Genomic DNA, 22,537 nt, shown 5'->3' on the forward strand with positions numbered 1-22,537 from the left:
CTGAGAGCGGACGCGTCGGAAACCTCCCTGGAGGGGCCCCGTGTAATTCGATGCATGCTGTTAAAGCTTAGAGTATATTGTCTTCCCTTTGCTTATGAAGCCTCCACCCACCGGCCCACCCTACATTTAGCGGATCATGTGACTCGGGGTAAGTCATTTGCAAGTACAACAGTTCTCTGTGCGCTCCCATTCATTTCCTGAGAACTGCCTGAGCTGAGCAGCTGAGAGGCAGAAGGGGAGGGAGCTGCTCACTCACACACTCTCACACACACATTGTCACACACACACGTACATACACGCAGAGTGAGAGAAGAGGAGAGGGAGAGGAGGATAGGAGACAGAGAGGATTGTAGAAAAGGAAAACAGTCTCCACGGCTCCGCAGCTTCTGACAAGGTCTGTGCATTTTTTCGTCCTGTTCCTCTGCTGGCTGCTGCTGTGTGCTTCATTTGTCACGTTGCTGGGCTTTGTGCTTGTGTTCAGTGCGTGTCGTTCAGCTGTCATTTCCCTGTCACAGCAGATGACAGCTCAGATCACCTATGGCATTGTGTTTGGTGTCTGTCAATGGGGGAAAACAAGAGACCCTGCATGGTGCTGACTGCACCTGAAACACTTATTCCCAATGTAAAATCATCAGCTGTCATAACAAAAGAGGGGAAAAAAGTGATTGTACACTGAGTGACCATGGGCATTATCAGCATCCTGACTTCAGCTGCATGTAGTTGTCCTATTTATCACTTATTTACCTCTGAAATAACTTATCAGCAGAGCAGAGCAGCAGCATCGTAGAGAAATACTGCCTGCCTTGGTGTAAGTGTGAAAGTGAGACCAAAGCACCAAACTCTCTCTCAGCACAAAGTTTGCTGCTTGTCAGAGTTTTGCGCATGCCTTTAGAGAATTGTGCATGTGTGGGTGTTGCATTTGTGTGAAGCATTGTGGTGTGTGTTTGTGTGTGTGTGAGAGAGAGAGAGAGAGGGAGGCTTGTTTGCCTACTTGCCCACTGTGGCCGCTTAGAGACAGAGAAACGAGACTGTTAGCAACGGGTTAAACATTAGGAGGCTCGGGTAGCGGAGGAAGGACACTGGGGGGGAGGTGTGTGTGTGTGTGTGTGTGTGTGTGTGTGTGGGGGTGTGTGTGTGTGTGTGTGTGTGTGTGTGTGTGTGTGTGTGTGTGTGTGTGTGTGTGTGTGTGTGTGTGTGTGTGTGTGTGTGTGTGTGTGTGTGGGAGTGTTGCAGGGGTGGTGTCTTGGATGTCATCGGCAGCACTCTCACTTCCAGGGTAATAGTCATTGGTATTGATGGGTGGCTGTCAGAGAGGCAGAGAGCCACCAGGTTGGGGAGAGTGGCCGGGGGCTGGCCCTTGGCTGTTATTTTCAATTACAGGGGACCAGGGCAGAGCTGACAGCAAAGGCATTTGTACATCCAACAAGGGGGAGGAGGAGGGTGTCTGTGTGTGTGTGTGGAGGGGAGGGCGGGGGCCGGAGGGAGAAGGAGGGAGGGAGAAAGGTGGGAGGGAGATGAGACTCTGGCCTCTGCTCCTGGGTTTGATGTGGAAACTGAGCGCTGACCTCTGTGACTTTACCCCCGCGTTGCAGAGAGGCCCTGTCTTGCCTTTAACTGTGTGACAGCCGTAGGGTGTGTGTATGTGTGCGTTTTTAAGTGGGGGTCTCATCAACAACCAAAAAAAGGCAGAAGGGAGGAGGGCTGGGTCATGTATGTGTTGAGCAGACCCCCTGCAGCTCACGGATGTTCAGAGTGAGATTAGTGCCCATTTAAACTCACACTTAAATCCATTTACAAAAGAGGTCTTCTCCCTGCGCATGAATAAGCAGGCTGATATTACCACACATGCAGAAGAGACTCTACGCTGTCAGTGAGCAGCGAAGAAGATTTATATTGGATCTCTGAAATGTGCCATTACCCGAAATTAATGTCATTCTGCATTGTATTTTCATCACGATATAAATCAATGCTGAAGAATACACTGCAGTCTTACTTCTGCAACATTGACCAACATGTCGAGGTGTCACAGTCAGCAATAGATAGCTGCCATTAGTGGTCTTTAGAACACGTACGGACAAATCCTTAACACTGAATCTTCAAACTGAACTGACTTTAATGGATCTTTATGGTGACTTAACGATTCAGTGGCTCTCCGCAGAGGAGCTTCTCTCACTGCTCACTGAAAGCATTGTTTAGATCAGTCGTGGTATAAAGTACATTTAACGTATATTGAAAGACCACGAAAGCCACAGAAACCGTCTTTATGTGGTAACTCACAAATAGTTTGCTTCTGAGCTGTTGACCTTAGAAAGTGTTTGTTCTGACTGGATGTACTTAGCTGATGACAGTCAACTGTTCACTTTTTGAAGATGTGGATATCGAGTTTTGTTTAAAAAATAACGTCATTGGCTAGGTCAGAAAATAAGTGAATGAAAAACAGTAAATCTTTGAATTAAGTGATTTGAAGTAGCGTGCTTTGTCATTTCAACATATAGCTGTCATCCTCTTACAGCATTTTTTAAAGAGTTGAAAAAGGCTTTTCAAATGTTTGAATTGGCATATTCTGTTTGAATGTCTTTCACTTTATGTCATGATAAGTCAAATTGGTCAGTAATTCAAAACATTCTTCCAAAATAATGAACAAAAAAGTGTGTTGTCCATGCACTCAACAAAAAAAACTGTATCCATGTATTGCATAAGTTTATGCAACGCCCCAATCAGCAGACAATATCAAGACGTAGGGAGCCTGTGGCTCAGTGGATAGTGTGATGGACTTCGAATCAGGGGTAGCAAGTTCGAGTCTCACTGCAGTCAGCATGTCGTTGTGTCCCTGGGCAAGACACTTCACCCCAAATTGCTCCTGTGGGGATTGTCCACATGTATGTAACTCGCTTTGGAAAAAAGCGTCTAACAAATGACATGTGAATGTAATGTAATGTAAAAGAAATGCTTAACACTGGTGAATATTCAGTGGGATTTTCGCACAAAAATGACGAAAAAAATGTTAGGAGAAGATCATAGTCTGGGTTAAAATCACTACACAAGAACATGCACTTGATGAAATCCTGATATGATTATGAATGATATAAAAAATCATATGGTTTTCATCATGAACAATATAAAGTAGTACCAAGTAGTTTCCCCCCCGTCAGCATCAAGCTGCTATACTGTCTCTCTCATTCCGTCAATGGCTCAACCCCCCACCCCCGACACGGTCCAAGGGCTTATGATAGAGATCAATGCAGGTGGGGGGACTCAATTAAAAAGCCAATCACCAACAGATAGACTACATCCGTCCATCAACACTACTCTGCCCAGCCCATTTAATTGCGCTGCAGGATTCCCCCACCAAAGGCATCATCTGTCTGCTACACATCACAACACACAAATTGGGCGCGCGTTGACAGATTGAATCTTTCAGGCAGAAGCGCTGCGCTGTAGTATGTGCAATCTAACAACATACAGGCTCACTGTCTTATTCAGGGAGATGTAAAACTCCCTGTATTACCCCTAATCAGCCGGGTTAACTGCTGCCATATTGACGGACTGCTGGATCATTGATCCAGGTGGGTGTTACGGAGTGTATCGTCATTGATTGCAGATAGACCGCAGTGCACTGGATTCATTTGGGTCTCTGACTGTAAGCCGAAGCCAAAGAGGAGTGAGTTGGGTTTTATTGGTTGGTTGTGCTCAAGGTGCATTGTGGGATATCCTGTGGCCTCTGGTCAGGGAGTTGGTGTTGTGTCAAACACAGATTTTCAGCCACAGGAGACTATTATATAGGCAAAGACCCTGAAACACATGCACAATGACACACACTGCAATGCTCTTACAATAGACTAGCATGTCAAGGGCATGCGTATACAATGTGTGAGACAGACGGCACCCAAATAGACGGGTGACTTTGTATATTGATAGATGTACCTGAGCAAAAGTCATAAGGACAAAAAGGTTATAGAGCGAGAGGGTTAAACAGCTTAACGTTTTTGCAGTTATTGTGGTGGTAATCCATTCTGTTAGCGTTTGTAGTGACGTTGAAGTGCCTGTGCGTGAAATAAGACAAATATTAATAGGCGATGGCTGTGAGCTGAACTCCCAAAGGCTGTTATTGCACCATGTCAGAAGATGACAAAATGTTCTCTCCCTTTGCGATTTCTCATGTGGATTCAACCTTTGACCCCAGTGTCCAGCCCACGTTTGTTTACCAAAATTGAGTTAAGGGTGTACATGGAGTGCTAGAGCATGTGTGTTTTGTGACTGTGCACGAGAGAGAGGGAGAGAGAGAGAAGAGTACGGAAAGTATTGTGCAACTGCCCGTGCGTCTGAAGCTTCTCGTCTAAGTATTGAACACAGACAGAACGAAAAACAATTGGAAAATGCGTGATTACAGCTCGTCAAACATCACGGTGAGTATTTTACATTTTGCTGCGTTGCTCTGGGGAATTCTTTTAAGAGCCTATTATTGTTTTAACCTCTCTAGAGCACCCAAGCTTATCTTTTGACATAAAGAAAAGTTGCCAACAAACCGAGGCAGAATTTAAGGTGATGCTGCCTGACAAGCGCAGTGATTTTTCTTTTTTCTTGTAATGACACTATCTCTAGGGGTAGCACACTCAGTGCTTACTGGAAATGACTCATTTAGTCTAGCATTCCCCCTCCGACTCAGATTTTAAGGTTGCTCGACATGTTTCCATGGCTAGGATGGAAAGGCATGTCAATGGAAGGCCTGTCTATCTATGTTGATATTTCCCCTGTCGGACAAGTGTGTGTTTTACTTTGGCCAAATATGGTTGGTGATCAGGGGGGAAGGAGAAAGGGAAGGGAGCCAAGAAAAGAGGATGGAAGAGTGTTCAAAGTCAGCACTTTGTGATGTGGACCCTTTTTTAGCTGGTTTTTAAGAGTTTCCCTTTACAGAACCTTTGGGGAGCTGCTTCTCTCAAGCCTCGGTGCAGATGGCTTCAGCAGACCTGCGTTCGGATGCTGCAGGGATCACTGTGAACTTTGTTTTCAGTTATACTGTAGGTCAAGGAAATTATGCAAACAACATGTGGAGTCGATTTGGGGTGCCTGTGGCATTCCACAGGATCTTTGGCTTTAACTCAAACAAATGTAGGTTCAAGCTCTGGACCATAACTCCTCTTAATTAGCGGCTTCAACCAGGTATCAGCACGGCACCGCATCAGTTGGAAAATAGAGAAGAAATGATCGAAGCGAAGGCGTGAGTAGATGAGTAATAGAGGTAAACACAGCTGCTGGCTTTTATTGAGTAGTGTTGGAGAGCTGAAATGGGTCAAACCAAGGGGAAAAACTCTGTGAGCGAAAATAACTGCGCGCACATTTGAAGTAATAAGTGTCAGTGTGTTGGAATGTTTTGGTTGGTCCGTTATTTTCTGTTTCCATTTGGCATACATTAGGGTGGATTTGGCTGTGTCAGCACAAAGTGAGGTTAGATAGGGTATAGCACTCTGTGATGCTGCATCAAGAGGACACTGCAAGACTATTAGTGTGTGTGTGTGTGTGTGTGTGTGTGTGTGTGTGTGTGTGTGTGTGTGTGTGTGTGTTGTGTGCGTAGTGTGTGTGTGTGTGTGTGTGTGTGTGTGTGTGTGTGTGTGTGTGTGTGTGTGTGTGTGTGTGTGTGTGTGTGTGTGTGTGTGTGTGTGTGTGTGTGTGTGTGTGTGTGTGTGTGTGTGTGTGTGTGTGTGTGTGTGTGGGGGGGGGTGGTGTGTGTGTGTGTGTGTGTCTTTGTTCGAATCACAAGGGATGGCAAAAAAGGACACTCGGCTTCAGATGGTATTATTCTATGCGACTTGTTTGTAGTAGATACTGTAGGTGAGTCAGTGTATTGGTGCCTCTGCATGCGCACATTGTACAGTTATTGTAAAACATCTAGGTCGATCTTTGAGAGTGAGTGTGCTGTGATGCATTCAGCAGACAAGCAGTTGTGAGTAGTATGTACACAGTCCATATGTTGGGGGAAGGGGGTTCACTCACACACTCATTTGGACACGCATGTTGTAACACAAGCACACACACACATACACTATCAGAGCCTAAGGGGATAAAAGGCAGTAGCCTACTCAAAAAAAAAACCATTAGGGCAGGAGTGTACTGCCATCCCTTAGGGACGTGAGCAAAAAAGAGAGTGTGTGGGTGGGTGGGTGGTGGTCGTAGTGGTACCGGGAAGGATGCAGGTCATCATGAGGATGCTAACCTAATGTATCCCACTTCTCCCTGTAAGAGATGCGCCTCACTCTGACCCTCTGCTCCAGTACACAAAAAGCAGCTCTAACCTTTGCCTTATTGCAGCAATAACTAGGAATCATGATTAAGTTACTCACACCTTCACATCATGTGGTTTTATTCTCAAAACAAGACTTTCATTATTATATGTCAACAGATTTCACATAACTATATTTGGTTAGTTGAAAGCAATAATATTAAGTTGAACCTCGTTTTTTTATTTAAACTTTTTAGTAACCTAATCAAATTATGTGAAATCTGTCGACATAATACATTTAATTAAAGTCGACATTTACATGTTTTCACATACTATGCAGAATTGGTTTTTTTTCCCATTTTGTATTTTTATTGAAATGCAGCTATTAAAGCATCTGGAAGAAAGTATTAACTGGTTTACAATTATTTGCTGGGAATTTTAAACAGGACTGATCCGATGCACCCCTGTCAGTTTGAGATTATTATTAAGCTCTGCTGTGTGTGGTCACCTCGACCTAGGACCTGTGCACTGAGAGTAAATAAGAGAGACGAGGACAGAGTCACTGAGTGCATTCTTTATTGATTTCTCCTTTTTCTCTGTATCTCCCTCTCTCCCTTACGCACATGCAGGATAGCCCCAGTGTCTGAACTTCCCTATGATCATGCAAAAAAAATGTGGCAGTATATTCCTGAAGTGCTGCGCCAATTACACACGTTTGTCCTCGGCTCCACCTCCCCCTCCTTTGGTACAAGTGAGGTTTTTGTGTCAGTGGCTATTTTAGATGCACAGCCACTGACCCTACTGCATTTACTAAGCTGTGTGTGTGTGCGTGTGTGTGCGTGTGTGTGCGTGTGTGTCTTTGCTTGTGAAGGGTGTTCTAGGGAGGTCACCCGATTATGTTGAAACAGGAAGAGCTCACAGTGTATTGGCTCTTTAGGAGCTGTTTTGTGGCTTCTATTTGTGGTTTCTTTAGCGCCCAACTCAATCCAGCCCCTCGCACATGATATTGAACTTATTCTTTCACATCAAAATGATCTTCAATTGGACATAAACTGCCTCGAATGGTGTCACAAATTGCTTTGACTTGTAAGTCGAAGCTCACTATGCAACCTCACTTTAGAGCTGTCACAGTCACAGCTGGTTTAGCTGTTTCTCTGCTGTATTTGCGGCACATGATGCAAGAGGATGTCAGACTCTTCTGTTTACCTCTCTCTGGAGCGCTGTGGAGGAGTGTGTGTATTCGTGTGTTTTTGGTGTGTGCTCGCTGTAGGTGTGTGTGGGTGTCTTTTTGTGTTGAATGGGCATCTATATTCTTTTTCTTCCTAAGCATAGCTGTATTGAGAGACAGAGTTGTGTGTGTATGAGTCTGTCTCTTAACCTAAGATAAATATGGTTCATTGTGGTTGCAGGCAGGGGTCACAAGGTGTGTGTGTGTGTGTGTGTGTGTATGTGTGTGTGTGTCTATGTGTGTGTTTCTGAGTGTGTGGTAACCAGATTGTAGAACAGAGCAGGGACTCAGGAAGTCAGCTTTATAAGAAATGCGTTTGACACACAGACGGAGACACAGACAAAACCAGACAGTGACTGACTCTTCTTTTTACGCTTTGAGTGTTTCCTTTCAGCATAAGTAGCTTCTTCATTTACAGTTTCACAAGACCTTAGAAGGGACGGAGGTGATATTCGCGTAGGTGGGGAGCTTTTTACAAGGACAAAAAAAAAAAAAAATCACTAAGGATTTCCCCTTTAACCTGTGAGAAAAAGGATTGTTTTTACAGAAATTCAAGCTGCTGAGTTTCCTTTTTAAAGAGACACTAGAAACACATCTGGTTAGAGTATTATTACTGGCAGTAATAAGTATGCATGGGCTGATAAGGCAGTGTGTGTGTATTGTTTAATGTTTTTGGATGCATGTCTGTGCACACTCTTTCTGCACCTTTTATTATGCTGTGTAAACAAAACCGACACATTTACCTACAAATGATTGGATTTATATTTCTGTATGTGTGTGTGCTGGTGAAGTCAATTGACTCGCGCTGCATCCGGCGACCTCATCCCCCCTCATCCCGACAGGATTACTGACACAGGATCCCCCTGCCCCTGGCAGAAATAGCAAGGACCCAAGGGCAATCCGGCAGAATATGGGAACTTCCGTGGGTGTGCAAATGTGTGTTGTTTGTGTGTGTGTTTTCTCTGTGTTTTTATATGGGTACCAGCTCTCTGGCTAATCCTATAACATGAGTTCACTGCTCTTTATCACACACACATCATTTACCTTATATTATGCTGTATACTGTAAATGAAGGAACATTTTTGTCTGAGATGTGTACAGGAACTTACATAATGAGGTCATTGTGCAGGGATTAAAAGTGTTGGCACTTGTTGCTGAGCTCTTTTTCTACATATAGTTGCTGATTCAAACCCCCTGAACCCAGGCTTAGCAACCCACTCTGCGTTGCACACATTTAGAATAATTTGCTGTCCACTATAACATAGATTATTTACCACCATAAAAGCAAGCACCTGTAATGTGGAGGTGGCCTGATCTGTGCCAGTTTCTTTATACAGGGTCACACATTTGCAGTTTTTGAGTTGTTTTTTCTCAAAGCTTACTTACTTACTACGATGGCGGTTGATTTTTATTCTGATGTATGGATCAATCCGAACTTTTAGCCGTTAGTATTCAGTGGGCAAATGGTTTCATCTCTGGGGCTGTCACAGTCTATTTCCTCTTTTTTTCAAGCATGACGATCATTCACTCTTTTTCTCTTTATGAAAGCACTTCCATAAAGTGATGGGTCTTATATTATTTTACTGCTAGTGGTGGCCTCTTTTAAATATAATCATCCTCTTGAATGTGTCTATCTAGCCGTCAAGTTTTGTGACATTAAAATGGAACCATTAGATGTTTTTTTGAATTGCAGTCTGCATTTGTAGGAGCCCAGTTATTCATGTACGTCACATCAAATTCAATAACATGGTGAAGCCAGGATAGCCTCAGACAGATAGAGAAGGACATTCAGTTTGAATTGATGGGACCTGATAAGCTCCCAAAGTTTGGCCGAATGTCCTGGAGAGGAAAGCATCCTATGCAAGTGTTTTCTGTTTAATAATAACAACTGTGCTCATGAAGAACGCATTGTCTTGCCTCTGTGGAACTGATTTATTCCCAGAGGAAAAGGGCAGGGTGTTTCGAGTTAAATTGCATCAGTTGAGTGCCACTCTAAGGGGTTTTTAACCCTAAAGGGAACTTTTTTCCTCTTTTTTTCAAAGGGTAGCTGTGGTGGTTTGATGCCATTGTGCTTGTTAGAGAAGTCCATGCTTCTATGAGCATGCGAGGTAGCAGCACTCTGCGCTCTTGAGCCCTGTTCAAAAATGTCCCAGAAGCATCCAAAAGACTTCGCTTGCTGCTTCTGCCAAGGAAAACACGGCTTATGAAATGGAAATTCTGAGACCATTCACGGAGTGCCAGGAATTATTAGAGAGAAAAAAAGACTATGTCCATCTCAGTACATCCAGGAGTGAAGTCTGAGGGGAAACACACATCCCCACCTTACACAGACTTTACAAATAGCATCATGACTGTTTACTGTACCTGGTATGCACGGTTTAGAAAGTCTTACAGGGAAACTCCAGCAGAAGATAAAGGTCAGGTAACTCATCATAGGAAGCTCTCTGCCCGCAAAAACATGTGTGATGTGTCTTCTGTGGCTGTGGGGGGTGTTTTGTCATGTCTGGGAAGACAAGACCTAATGATGTCACCAAAGGTTAAATACAGAATCAAATGTTATATAACTTTGTAGAAATACAATACTACATTTCTGTAAAAGTAAATTAATATAAGCACTCAAATGTAGGGAATTTTAGAGCTTATCTTAAGATTTTGTCTGAACAGAGGGATAACACACTAAGTAGGAGTTGCCAGTCTTAAAGAGTAACTCCACTTTACATCTTGTGAGGAGAAAAAGCATCGCTAATGATGGTGATGATGAAAAGGATATATGTATATATCGACAATCTAAAATGCCATCTAGGTTAGGCCACTTTGAGTTACTAACAACTTTCTTACACTGTCAATTAGCCACTGCCTTAATTATACAGTATAAAGAAATCAATTGCTAAAGGATTTTTGTTAAAGCAGGTGAAAGGTCAGAAAAAGTTGTAAATGTTATTCTTTCTACCGTCATTAACATTAAATACTGTTTTTTTAAAGGCAGTTTTCTACAGCACAATATTTTTTACAGTGAAACAGATGTCTTAAACACAGACTCTGCTAAAACATTTCAAATGTAGTTAATGCCTTTTCGTTATACGGCAGCACTGACCTCGATTGGTTAACGGTTCAAGTCTTGAGTAGTTGACCACTCGCCGTTATTAGCCGCTGCTATTTGCCTGCGTGCAGTTACTGTTTAAGCAGTAACTCTGCAGGGAACTATTTGAATGAGCTCTCAAGAACAGAATGAGGCCAACAAGATGAGGTCATGAACACACACAGCTTAACGTGAAGCAGATTGAGATCGAAAATCAGCTGTGAAGCTGTGGCTCTATTGTGTCTACACAGCAAACAAGATCAATGTTTAATTTCTAGACTTTTATTTTCAAGGGTCTACAAAGGGTCGCTCACCCAACCTTTTTTTAGCAAGTGATTTCTTCGCATTTTGCGAAGGTGGTTAGCTTTCAGTACTTTTTTAAAAGTTGCTTCACTGAGTGAGTTCAAAGAGAGGAAGGGGAGGAAGGGGAGGAGTGTGCTGGTGAGTTAGCAGTTATAGGCTGGTTATCAGGCCAGTGTGTCACATCGGGGTGTCCAGGGGCACAGAAGAGGGAAGTGAGCCGCAGCAAAGAGGCCAGCGGCACAAAACACTGGCCAAACACAGGAAATGCTCATCTCACATCTTCAAAAGCTCTGTCCATTTTATGCATTTGCCCTCACAGCACTAGATACTGTAATTCGTTTCTGATTCTCAACATTTTGAAGTATTTCCTTGCAGTTTCCTTCCATAGCTTTCCTTTTTTTCCCCTCTCTTCTTTTTGCTAGAGAACCGGGTGGGAGGGGGTCTGTTGGCATTCTTGCACCGTGTGCTTTGTGCTCGACCGGGCCTTGGCGGCGGTCCATATCCCCTCTCTACCCTCTCTCGCTTCTCTGCCTCCTCCTCCCCACTAAACACCCTTCCCCCCTCTTCAACCTCTTCAACTCCCCTTAGTTGTTTCCCTAACCGCTGCTCCTGCCAGCAACTATGTGCTCTTTAAGAGCCCCCACCCTCACTCACTTCTCTTGCTATCACCTTCCCTAACACTTCCTCATGTTTCTCCCATAATTCATTGCTCCCTTCACTTCCCCTCTTCCTTTTCCATCCTTCTTCCATCCCAGCCCGTGGCAGCAGGTCCAGCCTCTGTGACACAGATGCACCCAGTTGCTCTGGGCGCTCGACATGGGAACAAAGCATTGGAGGGGCCCGTCTGTTACAGTGTGTGTCAGGGTGTGTGTCAGGGTGTGTGTGTGTGTGTGTGTGTGTGTGTGTGTGTGTGTGTGTGTGTGTGTGTGTGTGTGTGTGTGTGTGTGTGTGTGTGTGTGTGCACATAAGTGAGAGAGAGGGATGAGACAGAAAGCTGGGATGGTACACAGCCAGATACTAAATCTGATTTTATGAGTTTGTTCAAGCTTAACTTTCTCTTTTACATACATGTCTTTCTTGCTGTGTTATGCAGTATCTTTATTCACAGTCGCATATGCTGAGATAAAGTTAAACATGCTCTCACCGACTGGTATGTTTTACATGTTTTCCTTTGAGATATTTTGAGTTAATGTGGCACATGTGTTTGGACCCCTCATAACATGTGTGTGTCAGCGTGGATGATGTCACTCGTGTATGAGGTCAACATTTGTTTGAGAGAGCTTTGCCACGTCAATTGATCCATCTAGTCTATTCAGGGTTGGTTTGCCCAGGCTCTATCCTTCTCTAGATAGTTGCTATCGTCTCCATCAGCACAGCTACGGTAGCCATCTGGGAACTTGGAGATTGTGGACCTCGAGGTCATATATGTGGATTGGAGTTTCAGTTCATACTTTCAAATGTATTTGCAGACACACAATAAGCACACACAGAAAAGCGGAAAGAGCAGCAGACACTGACATTTGTATATTTCGAACATTTTTCCTGTTAGAACTAGCCCCAATTGTCACCTGCTCCCTTTACCTATATATTTTTTCATTATAGGGATTTCGGTGGGGATGGGAGGGCAGGCAGGAGAGAGAAATTAGATGCTTCAACACTCCACTGCCCTCCTCTCTCCATCCAACTCCCCCACACACCTGGGATGGCCATTTCATTTCAGAGTGCAGCAAATGGAAAGGTGATCTTAATCTACCCAGTTTCCCTCTAACCCCCTCCCTCTCTCCATTTCCCACACACAGAGGCTCCTGATGGACAGCACACTGCTGGTCGCCTAAGCCTGCCGACAGCAGAACATATTTAGTGATAGAGGTTACACATTGGTTTATTACCTCTTCATTTCAAACTAAATCTTTGTCCATATTGTTATCATTTTAATTTGAGACCATGAAATACGAACTGGCAGACATGTTCCTTTCATGGACACAAAAGCAGTTGACACATGACTTTGGTTGAAGTGTTTCGACATGACCTGTTTGACATGCTGAGCCCCTCTGTGGGCTCATTACTCAGTGTTAGGTCTCTCTCTGCTGTTAGCTCTTTGGTCATTACAGTCACAAGCACATATATGCAATGGCCATTGATTTCCAATGAATGGCTTTCTGCAGGCCAGTTCCTTAAGAAGGTGATCACACACCACTGGATTAAATGGACACCTTGGGAAAGGTTGTTGCTTTCAGAAATGAGCGATTCTGAATGTGCCGCTGCGTGCAACGTTGACGTGTTATGATTTAATTTGAAGGGAGTGTGCACATTAAGCAGAAACAACAAATAAGTTTGAATGAGGTAAACTTTTTGTGAGGCTCCAAAAGAACGTTGTGCCAAAGTGAAATTAACCCCGTGAGAAAAATATTGATTTTAACTGATAACTCCTTTTTGTAAAAACATTAAAAGAATTCTGAGAGGGAGAATTTTTCTCTGGCAGAATGATGGTCAGCTTGAGGAAAACAAACCTCACTTTCTGCCTCCTCTCATTTCTTCTCCTCACCACATGGCTTGAGGCTGGACTGAAGCTGCAGCTCCACCCGCCCCAGCTGTTACTATGGCAACACTATCTGGGCCTACCAAGACCTGGAGCCGAAGGACATCCTGGACAACAATACAATATCAGCACAGCCAGGGTACCTGAGGGACTTAGACCTGAGAGGAGAGATCTGGGGGGTTGCAGATTGAGAGAGTAAATCCTCCCTCTTTCTCTGCCTCCCTCGCACACAAACAGTCAGGATTAGCCTTTTGCTTGAGAATCGAGGTAGTGGAACAATATGTGATTTTAAATTGTTTTTTTCATGCAATTAGGGTTCAAGGCTTTTATTGTCATTTGTACATAGCTACAGTGTAGTTATGCCAATGAAAACCTTAGGTCAAAGGCTCTTCCAACAGTCCAATACAATAAAACAGATAAATAGTGCAAGTAAATAAAATAAAATAGAATATAATAGAAATAGTGCAGAATAGTCTATATAAAAGTAATTGGAATATTGATATATATAAGCTGCAAACAGATGAATTTTATGGATGTTTTTTCAAAAGTTCATGTGTGTCGTATGGCCTGTGGGATGAAACTGTCCCTTAGTCTGGTGACAATTTTATTAATAAAATCACAAAAAAAATATTCTCTATCTTGTGTGGATGAAAAATCATGATAATTCACCAGGCCTCACGGATACTCAGATGATTAGTACAGTTTGATGGAAAAAGAGTAATTTGTGATTTTTTTTTCCCGCACAAGAATGGTCATGGTGGCTGTGGTGCTGCTAGTTTCCAGGATTGGGCCACACATCCTGCTGCTGGTGCCAGCAGTGCAGAGTAATAGAGATGTTTAGAGACTATTTGCCTTGCTTACATTCCTCCATGCACTGCTGCTAAAATAATAAGAGAAAAGGTTACCTCAGGTCGGCCCCGACTGAGGGATACGGAACATGCATTGTTGTCATTGGCTCCATCCGAGTATCCCTCTTAAAGCCACAGCACGGAGCTGAGGAGACGGGCACTGCTGCCTCCTTTGCATAGGCACAGTGTTCAGAGGTTGCAGAGGGAAGGATGGATGTATAGATGTACCAATAAGTGTGTTTTGTGTGTGTTTGTATGTAAATGTAGTTCTCCAAAGAAATATATAATCCCTGGGGTTAACGTGTAACATTTTTATTTCCAAGTATCAATTATTGTTTTTTATGTCAATGGTTAAGGAGAACATGTTGTGTGGCTGTGCTGTTGAGTAACTATATATCAAAGTAAATATTTGTAATCCACTGAAGTGTTAAGAGGATTTTAGTCAGCATTATAAATAGACAGCATTATAAAAGTGTTATTAGTCCTGCTGCAGCCCACCAGGCAATTTAATTTTTGTTTTTACAGAGAAGACTGAATCATGCTGTGCATTGACTGAGTTTACACAGTTTGTGAGCATGTTTTTCCCATCAGCTTCTGATGGTTTTTGAAATATGAATTGTGTCTATTTAAAATGTGTTTTTCTCTCCGTGGGTGTAGGCACAACATCATAGATGTCCATGTGTGAATAACTGAGTGTGGGACCTGCTTAGTCATGCTAAAACACCCGTCTTACACCTCCTCTGTTTCCTTTTGCAGGCAGCCTAAGAAACAGGATGTTAATGCTTGACGGAATGCCTGCAGTGCGAGTCAAATCTGAGCCCCTGGACTCGGAACAAGGGGTAAGAGAGCAGTTGTTTTCCAGACAATTCCTTTTTTTTTTTTTCTGCTTTCCTTTCCGTCTTTCCTCCTCCTGGCAATGGGTTCATAATTACTCCCAGGCCTAAGTGAGTGAGAGAGTGAGTGTGGGGGCTAAGAGGAGTGGTCGGAGAGCATGGTAGTAAGCAGGAAGAGGAGAAGAGGAGGAGAGCCACAGCTGGAGCAGGAATGCACTTGGGTCTTCTCCCCTTCACAATTATCACAGATCACCATCCTTTTTTGGGTCTGCGATGACGGGGGCCAGCAGGGAGTCCGTGCTGGCTGGGGGTGATTGCACATATGTAGTCACTGCTCCGGGGAGGAGGGTCACATGGGAAAATCTAAATCGTATCCATCTCTGTGTGTTCCTGCTCCTAACGTCTCTCAATTTCCCTTCCCTTCCTTCTCACAAACACACATGATTAATTTATCTTGCTCACACAAACACAAGACAGATGCAACAAAATACTCTTTCTCGGCAAACACTTATCAAAGCTTTTTTCTACACTACCCCATGCATGCCTTTACTCTTTAACATTGTCACATCTGTGTCTATATCTTAATGTGCATTTATCACAGGGGGGAAGTTAAATGTCATCACAAAAATTCTGTGCGATGTGAATATGAACCAGAAATGTTAAGTCTTTGAATTTATTTTCTTAAATATTCACAATTTTTATGTAATTTTCGAGTTTTATGTTCGAATGGATTTTGCTAATTGACCATGTTAGCACTAATGCATTCACCTCATGCAAGGTTTCAAGGGCCCACATACAGTACCAGTGCTCTCTCGTCCAACATACCTAGAAATAAAGTGGTCTTGTTATGGAGAAGCTGTTGCTAGGTTACAACGGGCTTTGTGTCGCTGCCACAGCTCTGTGTGCAGTGTGTGCAGGCCACTTAATATTTGTAATCATGATGAATTAGTGTTGTGATATTATTGATTTCCACTCATAACATATCAATAATTTCCTGCCTCCTAATATATCACCAAGAGCATTCGGTGGCAGAGGAGCAACATTTTTTCTTCTTCTGTTGAGACGAAACAGAGAGCATAATCCGATGATGGATGAGGGAAATACCAGCTGCTGATAGCCCATCAGGCTTCCTCAGTGGAGAATTGTTTGGCTGTGTAGGTGCTTTGTATTGATAAGAATCAGATCTGTCTCTCCACGTCTGAGGTTTTGACAAGAGGCAGCAGGTGGTCACATTCTGGGTGTCCCGCTCTCAGCTGTGGCTCAAGGGTTTGAGAGCTGTGCTCCCGAAATGCTACCTATTACCTGGGGTTTTGAAGTCTATCTCCATACGTGCAGTGATGTCAGTCAAAGACAGGATGTGAGCAGTGCAGCCCACACAGCTTTGAAGTGCACCGAGATCCAATCTTCCCCTAACACTCTTTGCTTCCCTTTACTCCAGACTCACAGACAGACAGTTTAGGCTGCTGCAGAAATGTGGTCTTCATTTGGGTGGCGGGGGGCCAAGGGCTTGCTGGAAATGGTCTGCCTTGTTAGACAATTCGCCAGCAAGAGGCTGGAAAATCTGCCCCGCTAACCAGTATCCCCTAATAAAGACAATGGCATGAGGACAGAGGCAGGCGGGTCGAGCATATCTGTATGTGTGTGTCAGCGTGTGTGAGGATGTGTAGGTTTGAGTGTATGCATGTGTTTGTATCTGTCAGAATGAGAGAAGGGGGCGGCTACAGCTTTCCATTTGGGCTGGTTGAGATGTTCCTGAGAACCGAAATCAAATTTCAGTTTTTTGTAACACTATACTCTCTGTTGTTTTGACCTTTCCACATAAGTTCTCCTTTTTACACAGGAGCAACACAGGATTTGCCTAAGTTGAACAGGTTGTCATAAACTACTCCATCAAACAGAAAGGCTACAATCAAAGTGAGCCTAACACTTTTGAATAATGACATAGCACATTCCTTTATATGCGAATGCAAAGTTAAATTCAGTCCTCTCGAGTGCTTTGCCACTTATTATTGGTTGGGTATTAGGGCTGTCACTTTTTCAAAGAAAGAATCAAACTAACATAACATTTGTTCAAATTAATTGAACACAGCCTGTGTTGCTCAAAATAAACTACAATAGAGAATTGATGTTTCGATGTGTCTCCACTGCTTCATTGGAGTGACAAGCTAACATTACAGTAAAGTAGTTGCATTTTCAGGAGCAAACAGCCTTACTCCTAGTCTTCATTTTTCCATCAATGCTATCAGATGGTGACTAAATTGTGGCTATTGGCTAACGCTCCATAACATTGTGATGGCTAAGAGGCGGGACATCTCCAAGCGGTTGACCAATCACATCAGAGCTGAACAGCTAACCAATCAGAGCAGACTGGGGTGTGCTGTAGCAGTAGGAGAAAAATAAAGGCCTTTTTGAACATTAAAGCAGGAAAACATGCCTCAGTAACAAAATAAACATTTGAACCTGACAATAAGAATATAATGTCCTTTAACCTTCAGTAACAACTGCATCACACGCTTGATGTCTTATACTCAATTATTCTCAATCAAGTAGGCCTAGGTGCCAATAATAACAACTGCAAGACACTGTTGGGTTATTCTATAATGTGTTTTTGCACCTCTCAGCTAACAGTCTGTTATTTGTAGCTGACTGTTTGCTGCATTACAATAGTATGCCACTCATGATGACATTTCTGTGTGCCTTATTACCAGTCGTGACAGCAAGAAGATATTGCTTTGACTTGTATATGTGTCATCATGCAAACTGTTGTCCTGAGACCCTTTCTGTTGCAGGAAGTACCACAGAAGCAGTTTTCAGTTATTTTTCTATCAGTGGACAGATTTTTTTCACCACTATAGCGTTAAAACCATGCAAGATGCTGTCACAAAAATGTAAACAGAATAGCTTCAAACATGGCTTAGCCAATCACATTTTAGAATTGCAACAACATATCTCTTTTGTTAATCATAAAATAGTACTAAACAGCATTCAGACTCCACTTGTGATTGGCACAAATATCTTTTTTTCAGTTCCTCTCTTTCCTGTTATAGGGAGAACTGGCAATCCTGCAGAAATTCAAAGCCAACTACACACTCTAAGAGCACTTAGTACGAAAGACAAGATTTCTACACTGAGATCAGCCTCAATAGATGTAATGACTTCAAAGCCTTGAGGCAGTTTAGCTCCAGGCGGTCCGTGACACTCACATCCTATAGGAGCATGCAAACACAGAGAGACCCGTGCTAAAGCAGCTGGATGATGGCCTGAGGGTCTGTCAAGAAAGGCTACATGTTGAGTTGATGCGGGAGTTGATGCATGAGATGTAGAGCCACATTTGACATCACAACATGCATTTTATTTTTAATTAAGTGATATATCTTTTGAAATATTTCTCCTTCATACCTTTGAAAGGAGGTAGCAATAAATATCAAATGAGCAATTAGATAGATAGATTTTTTTGCTCATAAAGGAATAGACTAAACCATCCTTTTACTGTTATATTTTATGTTTACAAACCATTGATCAGAGTATTTTGTAGGGGGACATAGAGTATAAAATTTAATTAATGCAAATAAACTACTTCTACTAATAATCATAATTATAATCAATTCAATAATATAAATACTATATTATATTATTATAATATAGTTGTAATATAGTCAAGACAAAACATGCTTATTACATGCTCAAAAACTGATATTTCTTAAATCTGTATTCAAATGTAGTTCCCTCTGTCAGCAATGTATCAACAACTACACACACATTTCTATCAGTATTTCTCTGTGTTGTGGTTGACATGATGATGACTGTTAGGAGTTAAGGGGAGAGGCTGAGCATCACCATGACATGTGCAAATTGACATACAAATGAATAAAAGGGGAAAAAATGCTCCATGTTTTTTAGGCTGTAAACTTGAACTGTTATGTAAGCCAACTAGACAGACAGTTTATCACTCTTCCTCCTGTACATTAGCAGATAAAAGGCATAAAATACTTGAATGAATGGTAAATAAAGAATGCTGGAAATAACTGCATCTCCATTAGCCTATATGCTATGCAGAGACTGCCTTCTTCATGTCGTGAATTGCAGCTGATGTTTTAATATGGCAATTGGCAATTTGACTTATACAACATTCGCAAGTTGTACATTTGACTCATACAATAACCCACCTTCGAGTTATGCTCTAATTTCTTCATGTTTAGTTTTTTTCCCCTCTTGCTTGCGCCGGACTGAAACTGTCTTTTCACCTGCACTAGTGGCCGTATCAAAGGCGTGATTGGTCAGATGTCGATTCATTGCAACGGTGTCGGGTTACAGACGTGCTCCCCTTGTCACCTCTCTCTCACTCTTGCGGGGGGTGCGCGGAGAACTGAGCGGAGAACTGAGCGGAGAACTGCGCACAGGAGCTGAGGCCCTCTGGGCGGGGCCCCCTGCGCAAGGCGGGGCCCCATGCAGCCTGCGTGATTGGCCTGTAGGGAGGGCGGCCCTGCTCACGAACATTAATAAACATCTTATCCAAGTTTCACACTGGAGTTAATTAGCTTTGTTCAGTTGTGATACTTAAGACGGTTTAAATTCTCATGGTATGTAAAACAAATAGCATTGTGGGTGGTATTATGCACTGTGAACTCTAACCTTGACACGGCTGACCCTGAGCTGAACCCTAAATGTCCAAATGTCATCCGAGGGCATATTTTATGGGGTAGGGTTTGTTTTCCAACTGAGGAGGAGTTACAAAGGGAGAAGCACTTTTTGATTCATGGGGTCGAAACATTTCCTTTAGGCCAAAAACGAGTATACAAGTCTGGAGTAAAAATAGCAGGCTACTACATAAAATAACACACTCACACACACCACACAGAAAGGTTCGTAACTCACCACAGATCCACTCTCAGCCAGCATTACATAAGCGGAAAGAAATGTGAGTCTCAAAAAACAAAAGTGTGGATGAAAATCCATGGAACATTTTTCATATCTGCTATGTGGTTTCAAGTTGTTCCCTTTAGTTTAATAAGCTTTTCCTGTATGATTAGTAAAAAGTCCTGGATGTACTCACTGCCTGATGGCCTAAGCTGTGACTCAGCCTCTGAAAGGCTCCAGTGTGAGGATCAACACCACACTCTCTAGGACCCGTCCCAAATAAAATAGTGAGTCTAGATCTGCACAAGCACATCTTAAATGGTTCATTCTGACAACAACCATTATGATATGAAAGAGTTTGGAAAAACACAACTAGTAGCATAGTGTTGTCTTTCTACTGTCTATGTTTTTCATTATCTTTTCCAAGTAAACAGTTTCCTGAAACTTGTGCAGACAGATGGGGCGGTTGTGTTTCAGTCTGCTTGGTGTTAGGTGAAAGATGTGCTGAGGGATACTCTGAGCCACCAGCGTTGGCCTTAGGAGGCCCATCAGTGAGAGACAGGGAGACGGTCAGGAAATTGAGCCCATATGATGTTTTTCCACCGTCACAAAGGAGATTTAGGAGAGATATAAGGGGAGCCAAGAGAGCTGATTTTTCTGTGGGAGTGATGGAAAACAGGAGGAACAGAAAGAGATGGAGAGGGAGGGAGAGAGATAGAGAAACCCACGCCAAGAGAAAAGAAAGACAGAAAGTAGACGATGAGCGGAGGCGAGTGTGAGAGACACTACTCCTCCTGCGTTTCATCTGTGAGTGACATCATCATAACCAAGAAGGAGTTGAATGCTTGAATGAACATGAGGATATTAATTGCTCTTTTCTCAATAAAAGTCACTTCACATACCTTTCTAACATATCACTAGCAGGCAGCATTATGGTTTCTGAAGCTCAATACTTGTACAAAAATAATTATCATTCAAGTGAATTCATTAACATATCACTTTCTGGCCTGACTTATTAAAGAGAGAATTGTTACAACAGTAGTAATATGGGTAAGACTTTTATATTAAGGTACACAAATTAACCATCAACTAGTTGTTAATTAACATGCATATTAGCAGTATATTGGCTCTTTATTAGTCATTATAAAACACTTATTAATGCCTTATTCTACATGACCATATTCTACAAGTAATAAGCCATTAGTTGAGAGTTTTTCCTCAATAACCCTCTAATTAGTGCTTATTTGTTGCAAGTAAGGAAGTTGTTGTAAATCACTTTTGGTCTTAATATGCTCTGCTCAATATGGGCCTAATAAGGCAGTAGTACCACAAGAATAGTAATTCTCCCATAATAACACTTAACAAATATGATCTATTCTTATGTAACAAGATTAAACTATAAGTGTTAATTGTGTCTAAATAACTCAAAATTAGTTATTTATATCTAAGAAAATGTTCCCTATTTGTGTGGTACTACTGCCTTATTAGGCCCATATTGAGCAGAGCATATTAAGACCAAAACTCATGTACAACAACTTCCTTACTTGCAACAAATAAGCCCTAATTAGAGGGTTATTGAGGAAAAACTCTCAACTAATGGCCTAGTACTGGGAGAATATGGTCATGTAGAATATATATATATATATATACTGCTAATATGCATTTTATTTAAGAAATAGTTGATGGTGAATTTGTGTACCTTAATATAAAGTGTTACCGTAGGGCTCAACGCTAACTTTGAAAAGTGGTTGCCAGGGAATCAGCTTTTGGTTGCCAAAACTGAAAATACGGTTGCCATTTTTAGTCACCTTATATTTTAAATAATTAAGATACTATACAGTTATACATCAACTTAATAATGAACATGTGACACAAAATAATGTTCAAATGCTTTAACATAAGTAATTAACACAATTATTTGAAACTTAAGTGGTAGTAAACTTGTCCACCCTCACGCTGGTATACAAAATACCAGTAGTGCAGCTGTTGTCATGTTCTTCACAGATCCCTCACAAATGAATTGAGCAAGGCACTAGTTTCTTGGTCATCCGTTGTCTCCCTTTCAAATTTGGGTTTTCTTGACCTTTGTGCTGATCCCCACCATAGATCCATTGGCCCTTCAGCATTGAAGTCTTGGATTGGCCAGACTAATACATTTCAAATGTTAAATAAATGAAAACCATTCACAGCTAAGAATTAGATATTAATTATTAATGCTGTAAATTACCTTTAATATTTCTAACTATATTTAACATTTGTTACCTTTTTATAGAAGTGATTATCATTGTATGCCAATATTTTCCTATGGTAAAGTTTCTTTTTGCACTTTTATTTTGGTAGTAATAAGATCGGGACTCTTATTTTGAAGGAACTTTTACCGGAAGTGAATGGACAACATTTCTCTTTGCTTTTTGTTCGGGTTTACCTTACGCTTCATCAGTTGAATCACTTTGAACATTCGTTTGAGATGTTGACGGGCTGGCCGAACTTTTTAACCCACAGTCAAACAACTTAATTTGCTTCGCCATTTTTTGTAAAACAAACACACGGTGCACCGCGCACGCGAGTAAACGTACATCGCTGTCTGGCTCCGTAATCACACCAATGCACGTGCAACTTAAGTGTCAGGTTCC

The 22,537-nt window shown here is 42.2% G+C and overlaps 1 protein-coding gene across 3 annotated transcripts in view; it reads left to right on the forward strand.

Annotated features, from left to right (window-relative positions):
• The first annotated feature begins 2 nt into the window (after positions 1 to 2).
• klf12b (Kruppel like factor 12b) overlaps positions 3 to 22,537 on the forward strand; it is a 27,864-nt gene continuing 5,329 nt past the window's right edge. The window contains exons 1-2 of one of the 3 annotated variants that reach the window (XM_010790644.1): positions 3 to 148; positions 14,971 to 15,053. In XM_010790644.1, coding sequence (XP_010788946.1) covers positions 55 to 148; positions 14,971 to 15,053 — 177 coding nt within the window. In that variant the 5' untranslated portion in view covers positions 3 to 54. Of the gene's footprint in view, positions 149 to 199; positions 395 to 4,302; positions 4,407 to 14,970; positions 15,054 to 22,537 lie in introns of those variants that run through there. The other 2 variants (XM_010790645.1, XM_010790646.1) reach the window with 2 other exon arrangements.

The sequence above is a fragment of the Notothenia coriiceps genome, unplaced genomic scaffold (genome assembly GCF_000735185.1).
Source record: "Notothenia coriiceps isolate Sejong01 unplaced genomic scaffold, NC01 NC01_scaffold00034474, whole genome shotgun sequence".
Taxonomy (NCBI): domain Eukaryota; kingdom Metazoa; phylum Chordata; class Actinopteri; order Perciformes; family Nototheniidae; genus Notothenia; species Notothenia coriiceps.